Raw genomic sequence first — 19,163 nt, forward strand, 5'->3', positions numbered from 1 at the left:
GTGATTTGGTCTTTGTAAAAAGAAAAAGCCCAGTAGAATAGTTCTTTCTTTTTCCTAGATGAAGTACTGTTAGACCTATCAAACTAATTAAAGTAACACCTGTTATTCTTCAAGTGCTTCCTCATGTCAATTCTATGTTAGGTGTGTGCGTGCCCTCATGCCTGTAAAATATTTTTTACCTTAGTGGTATCCATAGGGCCAGCTCTGGCACCCTCTGAAGTCCCACGCTCATGCAGCAGTATGTGAGGCACCACTGGTGCTGCACCCCCCCCCCCTTCCTTCTTTCTTCCTGTGACAGTTGTGGGAACGGCTTTCTCTCATATGTTTGCAAGTGCCTAGTGATTCTTTTAATTGATATTATTAATAGTTCTTGTAAAGAGTGAGTAAAGGAGGAAGGGAGGGATGTATGTTCTGTCAGGAACCTTCGCTCAGGGACGGGGCATGCCCCGGTCTCTGGGCTTCAAACCGTGTTCTGTTTGCCATAAGCCCTTCCCACTTAATGACCCTCACGACAGTTGTTTAAAGTGTTTAGGGGAAAACAAGTGAGGGATAAGTGCAAGATTTGCAAAGTCTTCAGTCCACAGACTAAGAAAGACAGGGACATTCGCCTGAAACTCCTGTTAATGGAGGCAGCACTCAGACCGGCTTCAGAATCCTGCCACTCATACTTGGCACCGAGTACTTCAGCATCATTGCGGAGTGCCTCACCGGCACTGAGCCCTTCTTGATGCTGTTCGCCTTTGCCGGTGCCAAAGAAGTGGCAAAACAAGCAGCGTGCCAATTGAGGCTATTCCCCTGCACCGAAGAGGGTTGAGAAGGCAGGGTCAGGCAAAGGACCCACTTTGGGCCAATCGCCTGCTCCACAGCGGCTGGAGTCAGCCTCTCCTCCCAGGGCTGCAAGCCCTTGGAGGGAGCCACTCCCGACTCCTAGGAACAGAAGTAGGCCCCTCCACATAATTATGCCCTCAACGTTGGAGGCTTTCAATGGCCAGGGACTTGATGGCCTCCCAGTGCCTCCCACTCCTCTGGCCTTACCCTCAGCACTGGAGCCAGTAAATGCACAAGGCTCCAGGCATAAACCCACCATGGGGCCACCGCAGTGGTTAGTCAACCAGCACTGTTCCCTATCCCAACCCCAGTCACCAGCGCCATGCTCCTGGTCTCTGATCCGGAGGAGAGATACACCAGCTACGTATCGCTGGTCTTGGTCTTCCTGACACCGGTCATCACCCTCGCGGCACCGGTCACTGATAGCATGGTGACAGTCGTTGGACCTCTGGCACCAAACCCTGGCACTTTGCAGCCTGACATCTCATTGCTCACTGCCATCTCAGCATTACTCCCCTCCAGCACGGCACCGCCCAGGGAAATCCTGTTGCCAGTCACTATCTCCCCGGCACCGCTTCACGATTCCGCACTGCAGCCAAAAGGAGGAGCTACTGTCAGCTCCACCATGCTCCCCGAGGGAGGAGCTGTCCTCCTCAGAGTCGGAGGGAGAGCCCAGTCACCAGTCTCAAAAACACAAATCAGCGAGTGTACCACCACGAGCTGTTACGGAGAGTGGCTCAAAATGTAGGGCTCCAAGTAGAAAAGGTGATGGAGTCAGTGGACCCCATGGTAGACATTTTAGCACCGGAAGGCTTCTCAAAAGTGGCATTGTCTCTCATAAAGATCATCCAAGCTACTATCAAAACTTTGTGGCAGACCGCCTGCCTCTATCCCCCCTATAGCTAAGGGGATAGAAAGAAAAATACTTTGTACCGTCAAAGGGGCATGAGTTCCTGTTCACTCATCTGCAGCCAGGATCGCTGGTAGTAGTGACTGCAAATGAGAAAGAGGGGCAGAGGTAACAAGTCCCGTCACCCAAGTCCAAGGACTCAAACAAGCTGGACCTCTTCAGCAGAAAAGGTTTACTCTACTGGGGGGCTCCAGCTTTGTATCACGAACCAGCAAGCAATCTTGAGCTGCTATAACTTCAACTCGAGGGACACCATGTCAAAGTTCAAGAAGCTACTCCTGGCTGATTCCAGATCAGAGGAGTAGGGCAGTGGCAGTGGCGAGGACCTCACTGTAGGCCGCCCCAGATTTGGCGGACTGGGCCACTTGAACAATTTCATCTGCAATTGCCGTGAAGAGTTCATGTCTGCAGGTGTAGGGCCTTCCTCCAGAGGTCCAACGAACAATACAAGACTTGCCTTTTGAAGGCTTGGGATTATTTTCGGAGCAGGAGTCCAAGCTCCACATCTCGAAAGATTCTAGGGCAACATTGATGTCCTTGGGCCTTCATACACCAGCTCCTCAGAGAAAGCAGCCAGGTTTGGCAGTGTCATCCCTAAAACTTCACTTAGCGGCAATCTCTGCATTCCAACATGGGGTGGATGGTCAATCAGTCTTTGCTAATCTGATAGTGACCCATTTTCTCAAGGGCCTGGACAAGCTATACCTCCACGTTTGCCATCCAATACCCGGCAAAGGACCTTAACCTTTCATAACTGTTGTTCTTTGAGATGTGTTGCTCATGTCCATTCCGAGACCCACCCATCTTCACCTCTGTCTGAACACTCTGGCAACAAGAACCGAAGCAGTGACGGGTCAGCAGAGCCCTATATATGACATCATGGATGCGCCACTCTGGGGGGCACCTGCACCAACCTGATGGGTATTGCTAGGGGAAAACCCTTCTGACGACTGTGCACGGGACATGCACACACCTAATTGGAATAGACATGAGTAACAAATCTCAAAGAACAACAGTTAGAAAAGGCAGGTAACCGTTTTTTTCTCCCTGGGACCTGAATCTAGTCCTTTCAAGGCTCACGGGGCCCCCTTCGAGCCATTAGCATCCTGCTTTCTTCTGCTTCTCTCTTGGAAGGTTTCTTTCCTGGTGGTGATCACCTCAGACAAAGGGTTTCCGAGATCAGAGCTCTCATCTCAGAACTGCCTTACACGGTGTTTTATAAAGACAAAGGCCAGCTGTGACCCCACCCAACCTTCTTACCAAAGGTAGTGTCAGAGTTCCACAGTAATCAGGATATATTCCTGCCTATGTTCTTCCTGAAACCGCACAGATCCAGTGAGGAGTATAGGTTGCATACCCTGGATGTTAGATGGGTCTTGGTCTTCTGCATCAAAAGGATTAAACCCCTTCTGAAGGTCGACGCAACTCTTCATCACAGTTGCAGAAAGGATGAAAGGTCTTGGCGCAGGTGCCGATCCAAGACAGCTGCAGAACTGCTGCATGGTCTTCAGTTCATACCTTCGCGTCCCATTACACTATCACCCAGCATTACCCAGAATGACGCCAGCTTCGGTAGAGCAGTATTGCAAACAGCACATCCATGAACTCTGAACCCACTTCTAGGGATACTGTTTGTGCGTCACCTAACATGGAATTGACATGAGTAAACCCTTGAAGAAGAAAAAACGGTTACTAACCTTTTGTAACTGTTGTTCTTCAAGATGTGTTGCTCATGTCCAGTCCATACTCTGCCCTCAGTTCCTGCCATCAGAGTTGACGGCAAGAAGGAACTGAGGGGGTGCAGGGTTGGCGGTGCCTTATATACTGCATAAATGCAGGCTCCAGAGCCAGCCCTACAGATACCAGTAAGGCAAAAAATCTCTGACAGCCATGCACGAGGATGCGCACACACATAAGGTGGAATGGACATGAGCAACACATCTCAAAGAACAATAGGTACGAAAGGTTAGTAACTGTTTTCTATACTGTTTTGCTTATGGAGCAGAACTTTGTGCCATACATCAGCCTTAAGGACCTATGGTAACTTTATATTGTATTTGTAACTCCCAAAACTTGTTAAATTTTTTTGAAGAATTATCTCATTGTCTTACAGCATTTTGTGCTGCAAGAAACTGGGACTACATGACTGGCCAGTTTATGTTATGGAGTTGAGTAGTTGTATTATATCTTAGTCATTCATGTATGTCATATCTTAGTCATTTATATAAAGTCATTACGTCTCTGAATCAGACCTTTCAGATTCAGCAGATTAAAGCTCTACTTGATTTATTCTAGTTTACAATTTTAAAAAAGTCAATTAGCTAACTGTAATTATAACTATTCATTTAATGGTGAACTCTTACCTATTTATTGTCATTGTGCTTAATTTGCTTGCAGTGGTTCACTTTGGATGAGGTATCCAAAGGAAAATTGCACTTAAAACTGGAATGGCTCACATTGATGCCAACTGCTGAGAATCTTGACAAGGTATTAAAGTCTAAAGCATTCCATTATCTTAATCACACTGCTGCTTTTTTCTTTGTTAAAGTTTTAAATGAGCCAGTCCTCTAAATATGATAAGATTGGGAAAACTTGCAGTGTTAATGCTGTGGATACAGCTTTTAGATCCTTTCAGACCAGTCATTTGTGTCTGTGTCCCAAGGTGCATCTGTGACCTTGTAGCAGCATTAGTAAAGATCATGGGACAATGGTTAAAGGACAACGATGACTTTGTGAGATTTAATTGCCTTGTAATAACAAGCAAATAGTTTAGTTCCTTGTGGATTTATTATTACATAGCAATTGTACTATTTTTTGTGAATTAAAAATATTTTGAAGCTTTATGGAATATATACATTGCTAGTTAGAAACTTCTCACTGATGGAATTCAGTGTAAAAAGAGCTCCCCATAGTAATAGCTTCAAAGTTCCTGGTAATCTTTAAAGGCAGATTATTCACAAAGCTTTTTTTAAAGAGCATATCTTTAAAATCAGATATGACGACTGCACCAGTATTCCTGCATGTAGTATCTAAAGATATTTATGGATTTTGAGTGTTCAGCATCCTGATATATTAGACATAATGAAAATTCTTAATGGATACAATAAATATGCTTAATGGTACTCAGTTCCTAAGTTATGTAACATATGGGCGTAGCTTGGTTAATAAAGAGCCTAGCTTGAAGGCAAAGTCTCTAGATCTGATATATATCCCTTGAGGAATGGTAAATACTGCAGTGTTTCATGTGGGTTTTTTTTTCATATAGGATTGGAAAACTTTAGTAAATTATCATATTCATTTAGCGTTAACAAGTCACTTCCTATTTGTTTCTCAGTTTTTATCTATATTATGGTGAAAGAAACACAATCTGTTCAGGTGACTAAACTGACTATTAACAAAAATATTTAAAAAAATTATGAAGACTGTCCTGTATGTTGCTTTTTTTAATCCACTATTCATCTCCAGAAAAAAGCCAGAACTTTGTGACACTCTAAAATTAAAATAAAAAAGTTTGACCAATGGCTACTTTCTAAAATGAATGACTAAAACTAATATTATTGAAAGCTATGCACAAACTCCTGCCAAATTCGGCATTGATACTGGTGCATAGAGAAAAATAATAACGTCTGTTGTTACTGCATCAGAAAGAGAGGGGGGAAATGGTATGTCTTCTCTAGAGAAGATTACTGGTGAAATACATGACTCTGGCTCCAAACAGAGTAAGAAAAATCTTAAAACTGACAGTCTTTTATCAGAAGACGTCTTGGACTGGAGTTGCAGAGATGCAAGACCCCATTGTAGATTAAGCTGAGTTCTGTTTCGATCATATGACTACAGTATTTTATGTTTATTAGCATGGCTGCAAAGAATTGAGTTGACTGATGCTCACCACAACCCTGTGGTTTAGTCATGATTGCCTATCAAGCAGCCTGTCTTGGTCTCCACTGACTGCAAAGTAAAAATGAGCATCATCATGCCCACTAACTTGAATCTTCAATATCATGTTCAAATTTTTTTTTAATGAAAGACCAGCCTGTTGGCAGAGCAATTAGCTATTATCTACCTTTTGATCTGTAGATAAGCTTCCTTGTGATTGACTTTCACCATTCCGGCCCTCTTTTCACTTCCATGTTTGTTTATTAATTTAATCCAGGGTAAAATATTCAAAGGTGCCTGAGTTCCACTGACTATCAATGGAAAATGGGTGTCTAAACCTGTGTTTTTTAAAATGTTATCTATGGAGCCTATTGCCATGGCAGCAAGGCACATCGAATACAAAAGGTTTTAAAACACAAATAATCAACCTTTGTATAGCCACTATGTTCGTTTTCACCTAGTGCCAAATGTTAATTCCCAGAAAACCATGGTAATTATAAAATCACACAAGGAGCAAAGCCAAAACAATACTAAGTTGTCAGCCAAATGCATAACAAAATAAATCTTAATAAACCATACTATACCCTTCTACTTACCAAATTCTGGGGGATCGGCAAAAGGAGGAAAAAATAGAAAGCAGGCCTCTCCACTGAGACTGCTTTGCTGCTCTCCTTAGTGTTATGCTTAAAACTGGCAGTGAGAACTGACTAGTTAATCTCAAATCACATTTAGAATCAGGATCGTTGTAAGCTTAGAATTTATCCCAAAAAATTGAAGAAAGGAACTCAAGATCTGTAGAAAATCTTTAGAGAAGACAGCTGGATCAACACATATCAGCTTTCCTCCATTAAGGGAGGAATTACTCTTCTGTTTAGTAGGTTAATGGACTAGGTTCAAAGCAAATAGACAGTTAAGTAGTTAATGTGACAAGGTGGATTACATAATATCTTTTACTGGACCAAGTTCTGTTGGTGAAAGAGACAAGCTTTTGAGCTACACAGAGCTCTTCTGTGAGGCTCAAAAGCTAGAAGTTGGTCTACTAAAAGATATTAGTTCACCCACCTTTTCTCTTTAGTATCCTGGGACCAGCAGGACTACAACAACATTGCAAACAAGTAGTTAATGTGGCATTTGTGCACAGTGATCACTTCATAATGAACAACGGCCTGTTTTGCCTCAAGGCTAAAGTCTTTACTAATTAAGCTGTAAATTGCTCTCCCTTGTCACATGCCAGATGCCACATGTCCCATGAGTGGGAATCCACAAAATTGAAGGCTCTTTAATATAAAAAGTATCGTGTTTGCTGTAATAGGCATGATCCTGGGAATACTTGCCAATACATTGCACTCAGGCCTGATCTACCCTAGGAAATTAGGTTGGTATAATTATGTGAAATCCATTTCATTTCACTTTTGAGTGCTCAACAGCATACTAAAAGACCTGCTAAAATGTAAAAATTACTTCCCAAGGTAACAGCAGGAACTGGTGCATCTTCTGATGTGGCAGTAAGAAACAAATGAATTCCTAACTCCCAGTGAAGACAGTTTCGCTATTCAGTGGATTGCTTATATAGTATTAACAAATAGGATACATTTAGCAAAATTTGCTAGTTATTTGTTTTATTTAATTGCATTTAATTAGGAGCTATATTAGACATCATAGAAAATGTATAGGAAAAAGGTGTTTGGAGCTCATAAATAATGTGTGCAATACTATAAAGTCATCTGAAGACCTTCAAGAAGATGGAACTCATATTTAATCTTACACTTGATATGATATGTCTGATAAATCAGCTATATTATTTGTTACAATTTTTTTCACTATACAGCATTTTTATTTTAATTATGAATATTGTTTTATTTATAAGTAAGTGTTTTGATGTATTTGTGCATAAGGAAAGAAGATAATCAGGGACAAAGCTAATGTTGTACTACTATTCACATGTATAGAAACATGCTTAGAATATATTCTTTAATTTTAATTTTAGGTGCTGTCAAGCATTAAAGCTGATAAAGATCAAGCCAATGATGGGCTTTCTTCTGCGTTGCTTATTCTCTATTTGGATTCAGCAAGAAATCTACCAGTAAGTCATATTGTGATAGTAGCCCTTGCCTTGGGTGGCTGTTATTTCCTTCCAGCACTTCTTGCTTAATAGTATGCTGCACTGCTTCACTAATCCACATGCCATGTTTTCTACTCTTGCTCACGTGTACAATGTAAGGTCCGTGTCTCTGAGAAACCAGTACAAACTAGTTAACTATATTTCATAAAGTCTGCTGTTCAATCAAGGTAATTTTTAAAAGGATGCTCCTTTGATTGATTTGGCAAGATTTCATATTTCATTATGTAATATTTTCTAAAGAAAATAGTATGAACCAGCCTGTAAAAGAGAAATTGACAGCCCTCATTACCTTGAGTTCAAACAAACTTATATGCGCTTATGTTTAGGAGCTGTTCCATAGTGAAGAATACATTTGTGAGCACTGATTTCAGTGTTAAACCTGTGTATATAAAGGTGGCCAACAGTAGCAAGGGCTGATTATCTTGTAGTTGGCCACAGAATACTGAAGTGGTTCTCATACTTGTATACGATAACAGGAACAGAATGAACAATATCTTAAGTTAGAATGCGAAGGATACCATTGGTTTTCCCTGCAGTTGAGCTGGTTGTAGCAATGATGTTGGCTAAAACATTAACTCCATAAGGTTTTCAAACCAAGAAAAGAAAATATTATAAAAGTGTGAACATTTATGAAAGTAATGTTTTTTTTTAAATTAGTCTCTCTTAAAATATGGCTTAAAATGGAAGAATGACAAAAGTAACTGTAAACATGCTGAATGAGTCATCCCCATTCTTGTCTTCCTCAAACATCACTATTTCACAAGTCATTTCATAGATATCTTAACATAGGTTGTATTTTTTATAAAGTAATTGGTTGGAAACTGTGTGGATAGTTTGTATAGAAGCCTCATGTGTAGAGCTGCACCCTGGAGCCACCTTGTTACTTCAGTAGAAATGAATGGAGCATAAATCTGCATAGAAGTTACCCCTATTACTCAACAGGAAGTCTCTGGAATCCATCTGTATAGTTTAATTTTGGTTTTATAAAAGTCCAGCACTTAGGAAAGTATTTGTCCACCATCTGTTTTTGCTCTTGAGAAATTGTGCCCTACTGTCTGTTGTGTATAATTGTTCAACTACTGGGTTTTACTCAAATTAAAGCCAAGTTTTAAGTATGTGAATGTATAGAAAATATTGTAAAACACAACAAAATCTGTTACTTCTCTATTTTCCCTTTCCTTATAGCTCTGCTTCTCCATAATAGTGCAGCTTCCCCAGCAAGTAGCCAGGCACTTGCTGGGACTCTGCCTCAACTCTGATTCTGGTTTCTTCATATTCCTGTTTCCTATAAACATCCAGTAGCTTCATCTAATTTAGTCTGATTTCCCTCTAAAAGGTCAGATTAGAATTCAAGTCTTAAAAAAATATTCTTTATGTCTAGGCATAAATTTGAGAATTGCCTGCTCTTTGGGACAATATTTTAGCTTACTGTGTAGGACTGGAATTTGTAGCATTCATCTTTATATAGTGTTAAAATCTTAAGGAGTAATCTGATAGGGAACATCGATTCCTCGGTACTGGAATAAAGTGAATTTTTGTCCCAAGAGCAAACATGACCACCTTCTCTTTAGGTAACTTTAATCTCTACTAACGAGGAAAATAGGCCCTGGCTGATACTCTCTATATACTGCCTTTCCAGAGCCTATGACTGCCATTTCTGCATTGTAGTTTTTGAGGATTGCTATCCACTCAGGAAAAGAACCCGAGTGTTGCTGCCAACAGCTCAGCATTAATCTCAGTTTGTTCTGCAGTGTTGGCCAAAAAAAAAACAACAAAATTTTGGGATCATGAGGAGTGGAATAGTAGAACTGAAAATATTAAAAATACCATTATATAAATCAATGGTATGCGCTCCCTTATAATGCTATGTTCAGTCCTGGGTAACCTATCGCAAAAAAGATAAAACAAAAGTAGAGAGAATTCACAGATGGGTAAAAAAATATTAATAGTGACATGGAAAGACTTCCATGTGAAAAGAGACTGAAAAGATCGTTATAGATGACAGATTAATCTGCTATTGTAAAGTTCTTGAAAGCTCTAGCGGGAATATTTCTTATTTGGGGAGAGTGTCTTTCTACTCTAGAATTGTCCAGAGGTGGCAAATTGTCTTCTAGGTATGACATAATATTTACAAGACAAAACATGAAAGACACCTAACTCTTCTCAATGTGCACATATTTATCCTTGGAATAATGTAGTGTAATTGTTAGTTGGAAACTGAATCTCTTCAGCATTGACAGCTTTTAGTGATGCAGAACAAGGAAAGTTTACTTATTCCATCCTCAATCAGTAGTACATCATACCTAAGGTGTTGGTGTCAGACTCGCATTTGTTTTGTTATGGGTAATCCCAGTCAGAGGCATTTACCTTGGATAATCTTCAATTAACAGCGAGTCATAAGGCTCTCCATTAACAATATTTGTTTAGTCCCTAGCCACAGCTGTCTCTATAAAGAAATGCCACTTTTGCATTCAGAGATGGCTTGTTAATGGCATTGCCTTCCCACTGTGAATTACAAAGCATCACATTTGAGAAAAAGATCTTTAATTTTTCAGAATTTACAAAGACTGATGATGTTAAATGTGTTTTGTTTTACTTTGGAAATGGCATAGAAGAGAGCTTGATGCTCTTCACCTACTTAGTAGGACCTGTCATGTTAAAACATAAATGTGTAATATCAAAGGTGAATCAGGAGAATGTTTGAAGATCACTGAGGGTTCCTCTCATGTTTACTGTACTAATACAAGGTACTATTATAGATGAAATACATAAATAACTTTGAAAAACACCTGCCTTGAGTGCTAAAGAAGTGGGATTAATTGATGAAACAATGGATAATGAGAAACATTTACTTATTGGTTACATCTGTCAGTTATTCTGGAATCCTTTGACTGTTTTCCTTAACTTTTCTATATAGTAAAGCTGCTTGTGCATTCATCCTGCCACAATCCCATCACTTTCTTTCTCCTTCCATTTCCATCTTCCTAAGAGTATCTACGAGGGAAACTTTGGGTGTGGATACTTAAAAGAGAGGAGAGCATCGGGACTAGTCTTTTGTGAAAACACTACCTCACTCTATAGAGCACTATTTGTGAGTTCTCTGGTGTTATATATATATATATATATTTTATTTAGCTGCCAGAGTGTGGATTAGTTCTACTAAAGCCACTGACTCTATAGTGGAATGACAGAGCATGCAATTTGTTTTGCTGCATGGTTTCAACAAGTATGCATTGTTTTTGTGCTACTTTTTTATTGCGTTTTAAAGATTTAAAATTTCATTTATTGTCATAATCTATCTGGTAAGTAAATTATGTTTTATTGTAAAAAACTCAGGATATGTAGGTTATTAAATAGTAAGAGCTTCTACTTAGATTATTAGACTCATGGAGTAATAAAATACATTCTATATCAGCACACTTTAGATGAAATGTTGACTTTTCCTACCAGAGAAATGAAACAGTAATAAATCATTACAACCAACCTCCTTTGTGACAGCTCTTAAAATGAGATGTAAGCAGTATTTGTGAGAGCTTGCAATCTCCCCTCACCTGGTTCAAGTTTCACAACAAAAAGTTCTTTGTAGGTCTTTGTGTTCCCCAGACTCCAAATTCTCATGTAAATTCCATTTCACACCATTATGTTCTTTGGTATGCCAATTCAACTTCCTTTTCTCTATTTCAAAGATCTTTTATTAGCCAGCAATAACCCTGTTTAGTGGGGACCATCACTTACTGAGGCTATGGCTACACTAGAGAGCTTACAGCAGCACAGCTGCACCAATGCAGCTGCACTGCTGTAAGCTCTGAGCTAGTGTAGCCACTCTAAGTCGATGAGAGCCCTAAGTCTAAGAGAGCTCTCACATTGACCCCAATGAGCTTTCCCATCTGCCCCCAATGAGCGTGCAGGAGCTATGTCAGCAGGAGAAGATCTCTCACCGACAAAGCACTGTCCACACCAGCACTTAGGTCAGTGTAATTTATGTCGTCCAGGGGTGGCTTATTCACACTCCTGAGTGACATAAGTGTAGTTATACTGACATAGTGTAAGTACTTTATGCTTGCATTGAATACTGTAGGGTTCACAGAAAGCTGATCACAGCCTCTGAATTTGAATAGTCTTGTATTTTGATTAACAATTTTTAAACAGAGAAAGCGAGTGAGGTAATATTTTTATTGGACCTACATCAAGCTTTATTTCTCATCAACAGAAGTTGGTCCAGTAAAAGATATTACTCACCCACTTTGTCTATCTAATATCCTGGACAGACACGGCTACAACTACACCATACACTCTTTAAACACACACATTGCTATCAACAAATAGAGATTGGAAGCCATGTGTGTATTAAGGTTAAGAGTTCCTGAGCCAAAGAGAGCTGGATATGCCTAAGAGGATATGCCGATTAAAATATTGCTGGCTGTCTCTGTTATTTGATCCATGCCAAACACAGTGATGATGGACCAAAAGGCAGCTGTTTGCCTGGTCCTTTAAATTAAAATCCTTCTGTTTAAGGTTCAAATACCAAATCATATGAACCGTAAGTAAATATATACACTTCATCTAATAAAATCTAAAATACAATTAAATATCTAAATTTATAAAAAAAAAAAAGGCATGGTTTATAGGTGTCCTAAGTCTAAAAACATGTACTATAGTATATTTTCTTGGCACTAAAATTGCAAGTTAATTGGTGTTTTCTTCAATATAAAGTATTCTACAACCTTAAAATTAGATGTGAAGCAACTATTAATGTTAAATTTTGATCTGCTTTTTGTTGCTTCTTTGTAGATTTGAGTGTGTCACTTCACGTTAGGACTCTCTTCCAAGTATAGATCCCTTTTAGTCACTGGATAAAATCTACAAAAGCAGTAGGTGACTAACGAGCCTAAAGCCCAAGGCTCTTATGAAAATGTGACTCAGCTTATAAATCACTTAAGCCTGGTCTACACTAGAGAGTTTTGTTGACCGAAGTCAGCTTTTTTCGGCAAAACAGTGGTGATGTACACACTGCAATCACACCACTCCTTGCCTCCCGCCGATAAAACAGCCCTGTTTTTTTGACAAAATAACACCACGTCGTTGAGAGGCTTAGAGTTTTTTGTGGCAAAGTTTTAGTGACAAAGCATCAGTGTAGATACTGCCCTGGGTTATATCTCAGTAAACAGCCTCCAGACGTGTCCCACAATGCCCATTGTGATCACTCTGGTCATCAGTTTGAACTCCATTGCCTTGCAGCCATCCACCCCTCCCCTTTCAAAGCCTCAGGAAGTTTTGAAATTACTCACACAGCTAACCATGCCACCTGTGGGCAGACAGGCAGGCAGCCCAGGCTGCTGCTGAGAGGAGAGAGAGAAAGACTCCTGATGTGCTGTGCAGAGCCAGGGAGGGAGGTGGGGGCTGATGTCGGGGTGTTCTCCTGCCCCCTGCCGGTGTACTGGTCTCAACTGAGTTGGGGTGGGTGGACTTGGGACACCAGCTGTCTGTGCACCAGCATCTGACTCAGGATTGGTTGCTTCCAGCTGCTGCTGTCTGAACTTAGAGACAGCATGTGGAAACACTCACTGTCCTCCAACACACACTGTCTCTGTCTGTCTGTCTGTCTCTTTCTCTCACACACACACACTCCCTGCCACACACTCTCCCCTCCCCCCATTCTCCCTTTTCTGTGGGCTTCTTGTGTTTTTTTCAGCAATGTCAGTTTGTCTGACAGGGCAGTTGAAAAGCAGCTGTCAAACTGGTATGATGCCCATGGAATGATGAGATTCAGAAACCGTTATCGTGATGCTGTGCCTACAAAGATGTGAGCATGTGATGAGAGCTCTTTTTGTGTACTACTGTACGTTGACTTTGTTTAGGTCATGTACAGGTCACACAGTTAAATACAACTGTTGACAAGATCAGTATCTTCCATAGATTAACCGAGGATGCTCTCAGAACTCCAGAAGTTTCTGGAACCTCACTTGAGACCACAGGAGGAGTTTATGAGAGAGGGGAGTAATTAGTCTTCATGCTTCAAGGCATAAACTGACCTCCAGCTAGGGTCAGGTAAGACTGCACAGCAAGGTCTGATAGAAGGCAAGCTGAAACAATTTGGAATGGGTCGGGGGGCTGCTGGATTCACCACCAAGCCATTGGCTGCATATTGAACTCTTCACTGCCCTGTGTGGACTCTGTTGGACTACGTTAACATGCTCTAGGTACCTAGAGCATGCCAACAAGGTCAACGTGAATTAATTGGAGCTCAACACACAGCCTGTGGCTTGGACAGTGAATCCAGTGCCCCAGGACCCACTGATAATTGCTATGCACCCTCACTGCACAGTCTGCAGGGGAGGAGAAGGGATTGGTGGAGAAGAGAGGGAACGCAACAGAGGAGGTAGAAGAGGAGGAGGACCAACCCGATAAGGAGGTCTAGGTCCAGAACTGGCCAAGGTAATAAAGGGCCTTAAGTGACATAGGACGGCAGCTTTCCTAGGGCCGATCCTCCTTTCTCTCTGTTTTGCGGTGGGGGACAGGGCGTAATGGAGGGAAGCCCAGTAGTTCAGGCCCCTCTTCCCCTTAGTCATAGACAAAGCGGAGAAAGGAGGGCAGAGAGGTCCTGGTTTCTCTGAGGAGAGGGGAAGAGAGGAGGGAGTTGTCCTAGTTTCTCTGGGGAGAGAAGAGGTGGAGGGAAGGAGAGAGGTCCAAGCAACCTCCCTAATTTTTTTCATAAAATCCCTAAAAGTCTCAAATTAAGGTTGGCACCTCTGTGCAGTCCTCTCTGTCACACACACTCTTTATCACTTACAATGTATGTTATAATGTATGAGAAAAGTTGTTACACTGTTGCCCGAGCAGAGTGTTAAAGAGCAAAATATTCACTATTTCTCAGAAAGCAAAGTTACATGAGCTGCTGAGAACAACGGGATGTGTTCAAAAGGCATAATTGAGGGTCTGTGTAGCATAATACTCTCAGAGAAGTATGTCTACACATAAACAGTTGGCTATTCTTTAATATCTGCCCACTCAGTAAGAAATGTAGATATTTTGTCTTATACCACTATTCATTTTTTCTTTGTACCATAATTTATTGGTCTATGGTCATTTCCTTCATCATTTGTATTCATACTGAAACACAAACTTCTAAGCTGTATGCCAGGAATACTATAGTACATGCTCTCCTAAGACAGGACTTCATAACAAAAATATTAAATAATTTGTTTTTTTTCTTCTTTGCAGAAAGAACTGACACTTAATTTTAGTCAACAGTGCATTTGAATTTTAGAAAGATTTTCTCTTCGCAAAGTACTGGTAACATTGCTTCCTGTCTTGAGTGTGGCATGTTTGAAAAGCTGCTAGTGCACTAGGCTGCCACAAGACACAGCTTTTTAAGCAGAACTCCTCATTGCAATCAATGGGAAATTGTGCTTGGAAATCAGTGGGGTGATATGACACCCTAGAAGTCTTCTGTTTCCTTTATTTAAAACTCTTTACTTAATTCCTAAAATTACACCCTCCTGAGTTGGTGAGAATGCAAATTTCCCTAAATGTTTTACAGTTTGCATGCATCAATTCAAGGACAATATGACTATTAACAAAGTAAAATGAGAAACCTTGTTTAGTTAATGGAAAATGGTCAGTGGGCTAAATTGTCATTTGTTAAATCTGCTCAGATTTCTATTGCTGATAGATTTTGACATTTTCAGTTCAAACTACCAAAGTATGTTGCATTCCTGTAGCATGCAAGATATTTGCATTGGTCTGTTGGCAAAGAAAAAGAACAAGGAAAGAGAATGAAAATGCTTAGATTTACATAAACTAAGCCTTACTAATATCTGCACCAGTGATATATTTATTTCCCCATAAAAGCACTTTCTCCCCCACCTCCATTTGATTTATCTTTCTTCATGTCAGTTTCTGTGTTGTGATCTTTCAGAAAACATACTTTTCCATAAAAGGAAAGTATAAAAGGTCTTTTATGAAAAGCAGCATTTCATATAATCCTTTTAGTAAACCATGGTGCCTTTTTGTATATAAACAGAAATGATAGAGAAGAATATAAAAGGATTGAAAATGAGTGTGTTTTAAAAGCAGAAAACTTGTATTAGAAGATGAGAGAAGAACAAAAGATTTTATTGGACTGTTTTGAAGTAACTTCTGTTTGGTTGTTGTTCCTTCATTGTTTTTTGGGAAATGTGTTTGTTTGTTTGTGTCATGTCGTTAATTAATTAACCTAGTGGAATGCCTTCATTTCATGACTTATTAACCCTTCATATGTTCTCTCCTAACTTAAAAGAATAATCCATTAAACTTTAACCCTGATGGCTTGAAGAAGGTTGCTGTTCAGAAAGCCCTAAAGGTAAAACTTAATACAGTTTTCCATTTAAGGTCACAAAGTTAATTGGAAACACACAAATGTCTGCAACACCCTTCTGCCAACAGTAGATGGAATTTCTATTGCCAGCAATGCATTTAGTGCCAGAATATTTAATTCTGCACCAAGAAATAAATGACATGGTCAAGACATAAACAGAATATCTTAGTCTGTGAGAATTTAGGTTATAAATCAACTAAATGATGTATAGTCAGCTTTAGAATTCTTTAGAACTTAAAGTAATACTACATTAACAAAGCTGACACCTCCCACATGCTGAATAAGACTTGGTTATTCATTCAAAAATAGGTAATAAATGCAATATTTTAGTCCTGTTGGATTTTTAACATATGTTTTCAGTTGGATGTTTTTCCTAGAAGCTGTCAGTTTCAATCCAGGGCTCAATCCTGCAAGATTTGAGCACTCTGGTCCCAACCCAACAAAGTACTAGCTTAACTCTAAGCATATGCATATTCTCATTGGAGAATCAAGGCCTTAAAGATATATATCAAAAACTGAGCTCCACTTCATTATAAGACATATATACAGATTCTTAAAAACTGTGTTCATTGACTCTATGAAATGAAAAGCACAGTCTCTCTCTTGTTCATTTCTGAAATGTTTAAGAATCTCTGCTTTAGTGATTATTCTGAAAAATAGAGAACTTTAAATACCAATTTTCTCTATTGAGTTGAATGTCAAGTTTTAATTAATGTTATATCAGTGCACTTTAATTATATCCTGAATGTATCTATCTTGCATTATATTTTATTTGTTTCTTATATGAATAATGCATTTAGAATGTGCTCTTTTCCTTGATTTGATTTTATAAAAATTCTTTGAGTCATAAATACATAAACACACATAATTACATTATGCCCAGACATATTACATGTAAAGTCCAGAGATTAGATTTAGAAAATAACTTCAGAACAGAATTAATATGAGGTGAAAATTGGAGGAACTTGTTGAAATAGCAATTTGCAAATTTAGATGCTGACTTGTCCAGGGATCAGTAAATCAAACCTGCCGAAGGCAAATATTATGGAGGCAAGGGGGTGAGTGTGTGCATGCACACAATATACTTTATTCAATTAGGACTAAAATGATTATTTAAAGATGCTGTGTTGTCAATATTAGTGGTAGGAATTTTTGCTAATGCCTCTGTTCTTTACATCTGTATATGAAGAAAAGACATTTCTAGGCAACATTTTGTGAAACGAAAATAAATTCAAAATAAATCTTCCTTATTTAAATCTGCAGATAGCATTCTTCAACCATGTTGATGGATTTTAATCTTATGGTGTTCTCTGATCACTTATATCCTAACTACTTTTGATAGAACTAAATATTTCAATTTTAAAACAGAAATGGAACATTTGACCATGAAAGGAGAAATCACTTACCATTCTGCTTCAAAGGAAATTCTGACAATAAGCAAAATGTATCTGATAAAAACATGTCATGTCATAGGAAATATCAGATGTAGAAGGATAAACTTTGCAGCTTGAGTGGAAAAATACCAGACGTGAACTGATCCTTAATATTTAAAAAAGTCAAAACAAGAGTAGTGATTCAATCATAAAGTACATTCTTGTGACCTTACATGATTAAAAAAGGGGTCAATTAACTCTTCTGTTTAATTTAGGTCTAATCTCATTAATCTCTTTTGGGGTAAAATCCAAAATAAATTAACCATATATACTGTTTTCTTAATCTCTTTTAAATTGCATTAACAACTTATTCAGATGATTAACTTTCATGTCTAACATTTCTCTCTGGCTTAAATTTTTCTTTGATAAGCCAATCTAAAATGTGTTATGGAAATACATAGTTAGAAATATTTCTATTTTATATAGTTTGATTCTAAATTAATGTTTATTTTTACAGTCTGATCTAATGCTATTCAGCTGCTGAGCAAGGCTCAGAAATGGAATTGGTTGATTCTCTAATAAAGGGTATTTGGTAAACTATAAAAGTACCTATCAGGTACATTACAGTGCATCTTCATTCTTCCCACCCAAAAAGCAGAAATATTGATGGCCTGATATTAAATCCAGTTTAATTATACTATTGCATTGTACATAAAGTAAGCTTCCTGAGTTGGTGCTTTTTCCAAATCTTCCATCTGCATGCAAACCGTAACATTCATTTTGCAATTCTGATGACGCTCTCTCAGTTGTGATGCTTATTACAAGGATGTGAGGTTGTGCTTTTTGAAACAGTTTCATTCAAAGGGTAGAGAGAGAACAACAGTTGGAAGGACTCTAAAACTCCAACTTGCTTGTAGCACTCTTCTTAAACTAATCTACTATGGATGGATGAGTCTGTATTGTTGCTGTGTGTTCAGCAGCTCAGAAGCCTTCACCCATGTAAATATCTGCAGTTCATGCTTTCTGACAAATACTGAAGATAGTAAAAATGCATATGGCAGAGTGCATACAATTTTAGTATTTAAAAAAACATATTGGGTTCAAAGGCTGAGGGGTTTTAAATACTGCAGTGAAATTGAAGTAAAGGGAAATGCTATAGCATAAAAGACAAAGTTTATGCTTTCTCCTCTTTATCAGTCAGGAAAGAAGATAAACAGCAACCCCAACCCTCTTGTCTTATTGTCAGTGGGACACAAGGCACAAGAAAGTAAGGTAAGCTACTGCTCTGAACACTTAGTTCTTTCACAGACATTTTGGGTCCTTAACTATATGTACTTGGCAATGGACTCTCAAGCCTTTACCCCGTATGTCAGCAGCTTGAGTCTAGTGCAAGTTGTAACTAAATAATAATCATCAGAACTATCTGTTGTTACTAACAGTGGCCTCTCTAGGTTGGGCTTAGAGCACATTGATGGAACTAAGTATAGATGCTTGCATTGCAAAAGCGTGTGCTAAACTAGTTCTGTAGATAGAGGACTTTAGTCTCCACAAATATTGATCAAGCATTAAAATTTCTTTAAATAAAAACAAACAAATTAATGACAAATATTAGCAACACAGCAGTGAGTTAAATACAAGGAACTGACTATTTTTAAGCGAATGATGATATGAGCTAAACTGGAAATCACATTACCAGTG

General features: G+C 39.0%; 1 protein-coding gene across 3 annotated transcripts in view; it reads left to right on the top strand.

The window, feature by feature from the left end:
* ESYT2 (extended synaptotagmin 2) overlaps positions 1 to 19,163 on the top strand; it is a 140,979-nt gene that overhangs the window by 101,864 nt on the left and 19,952 nt on the right. The window contains exons 12-15 of one of the 3 annotated variants that reach the window (XM_067542695.1): positions 4,136 to 4,225; positions 7,602 to 7,697; positions 10,726 to 10,827; positions 18,663 to 18,737. In XM_067542695.1, coding sequence (XP_067398796.1) covers positions 4,136 to 4,225; positions 7,602 to 7,697; positions 10,726 to 10,827; positions 18,663 to 18,737 — 363 coding nt within the window. Of the gene's footprint in view, positions 1 to 4,135; positions 4,226 to 7,601; positions 7,698 to 10,725; positions 10,828 to 16,014; positions 16,078 to 18,662; positions 18,738 to 19,163 lie in introns of all 3 variants that reach the window. The other 2 variants (XM_067542696.1, XM_067542697.1) reach the window with 2 other exon arrangements.

The sequence above is a fragment of the Emydura macquarii genome, unplaced genomic scaffold, assembly GCF_026122565.2.
Source record: "Emydura macquarii macquarii isolate MOO-44397 ecotype Brisbane River unplaced genomic scaffold, CSIRO-AGI_Emac_v2 contig_719, whole genome shotgun sequence".
NCBI lineage: Eukaryota > Metazoa > Chordata > Testudines > Chelidae > Emydura > Emydura macquarii.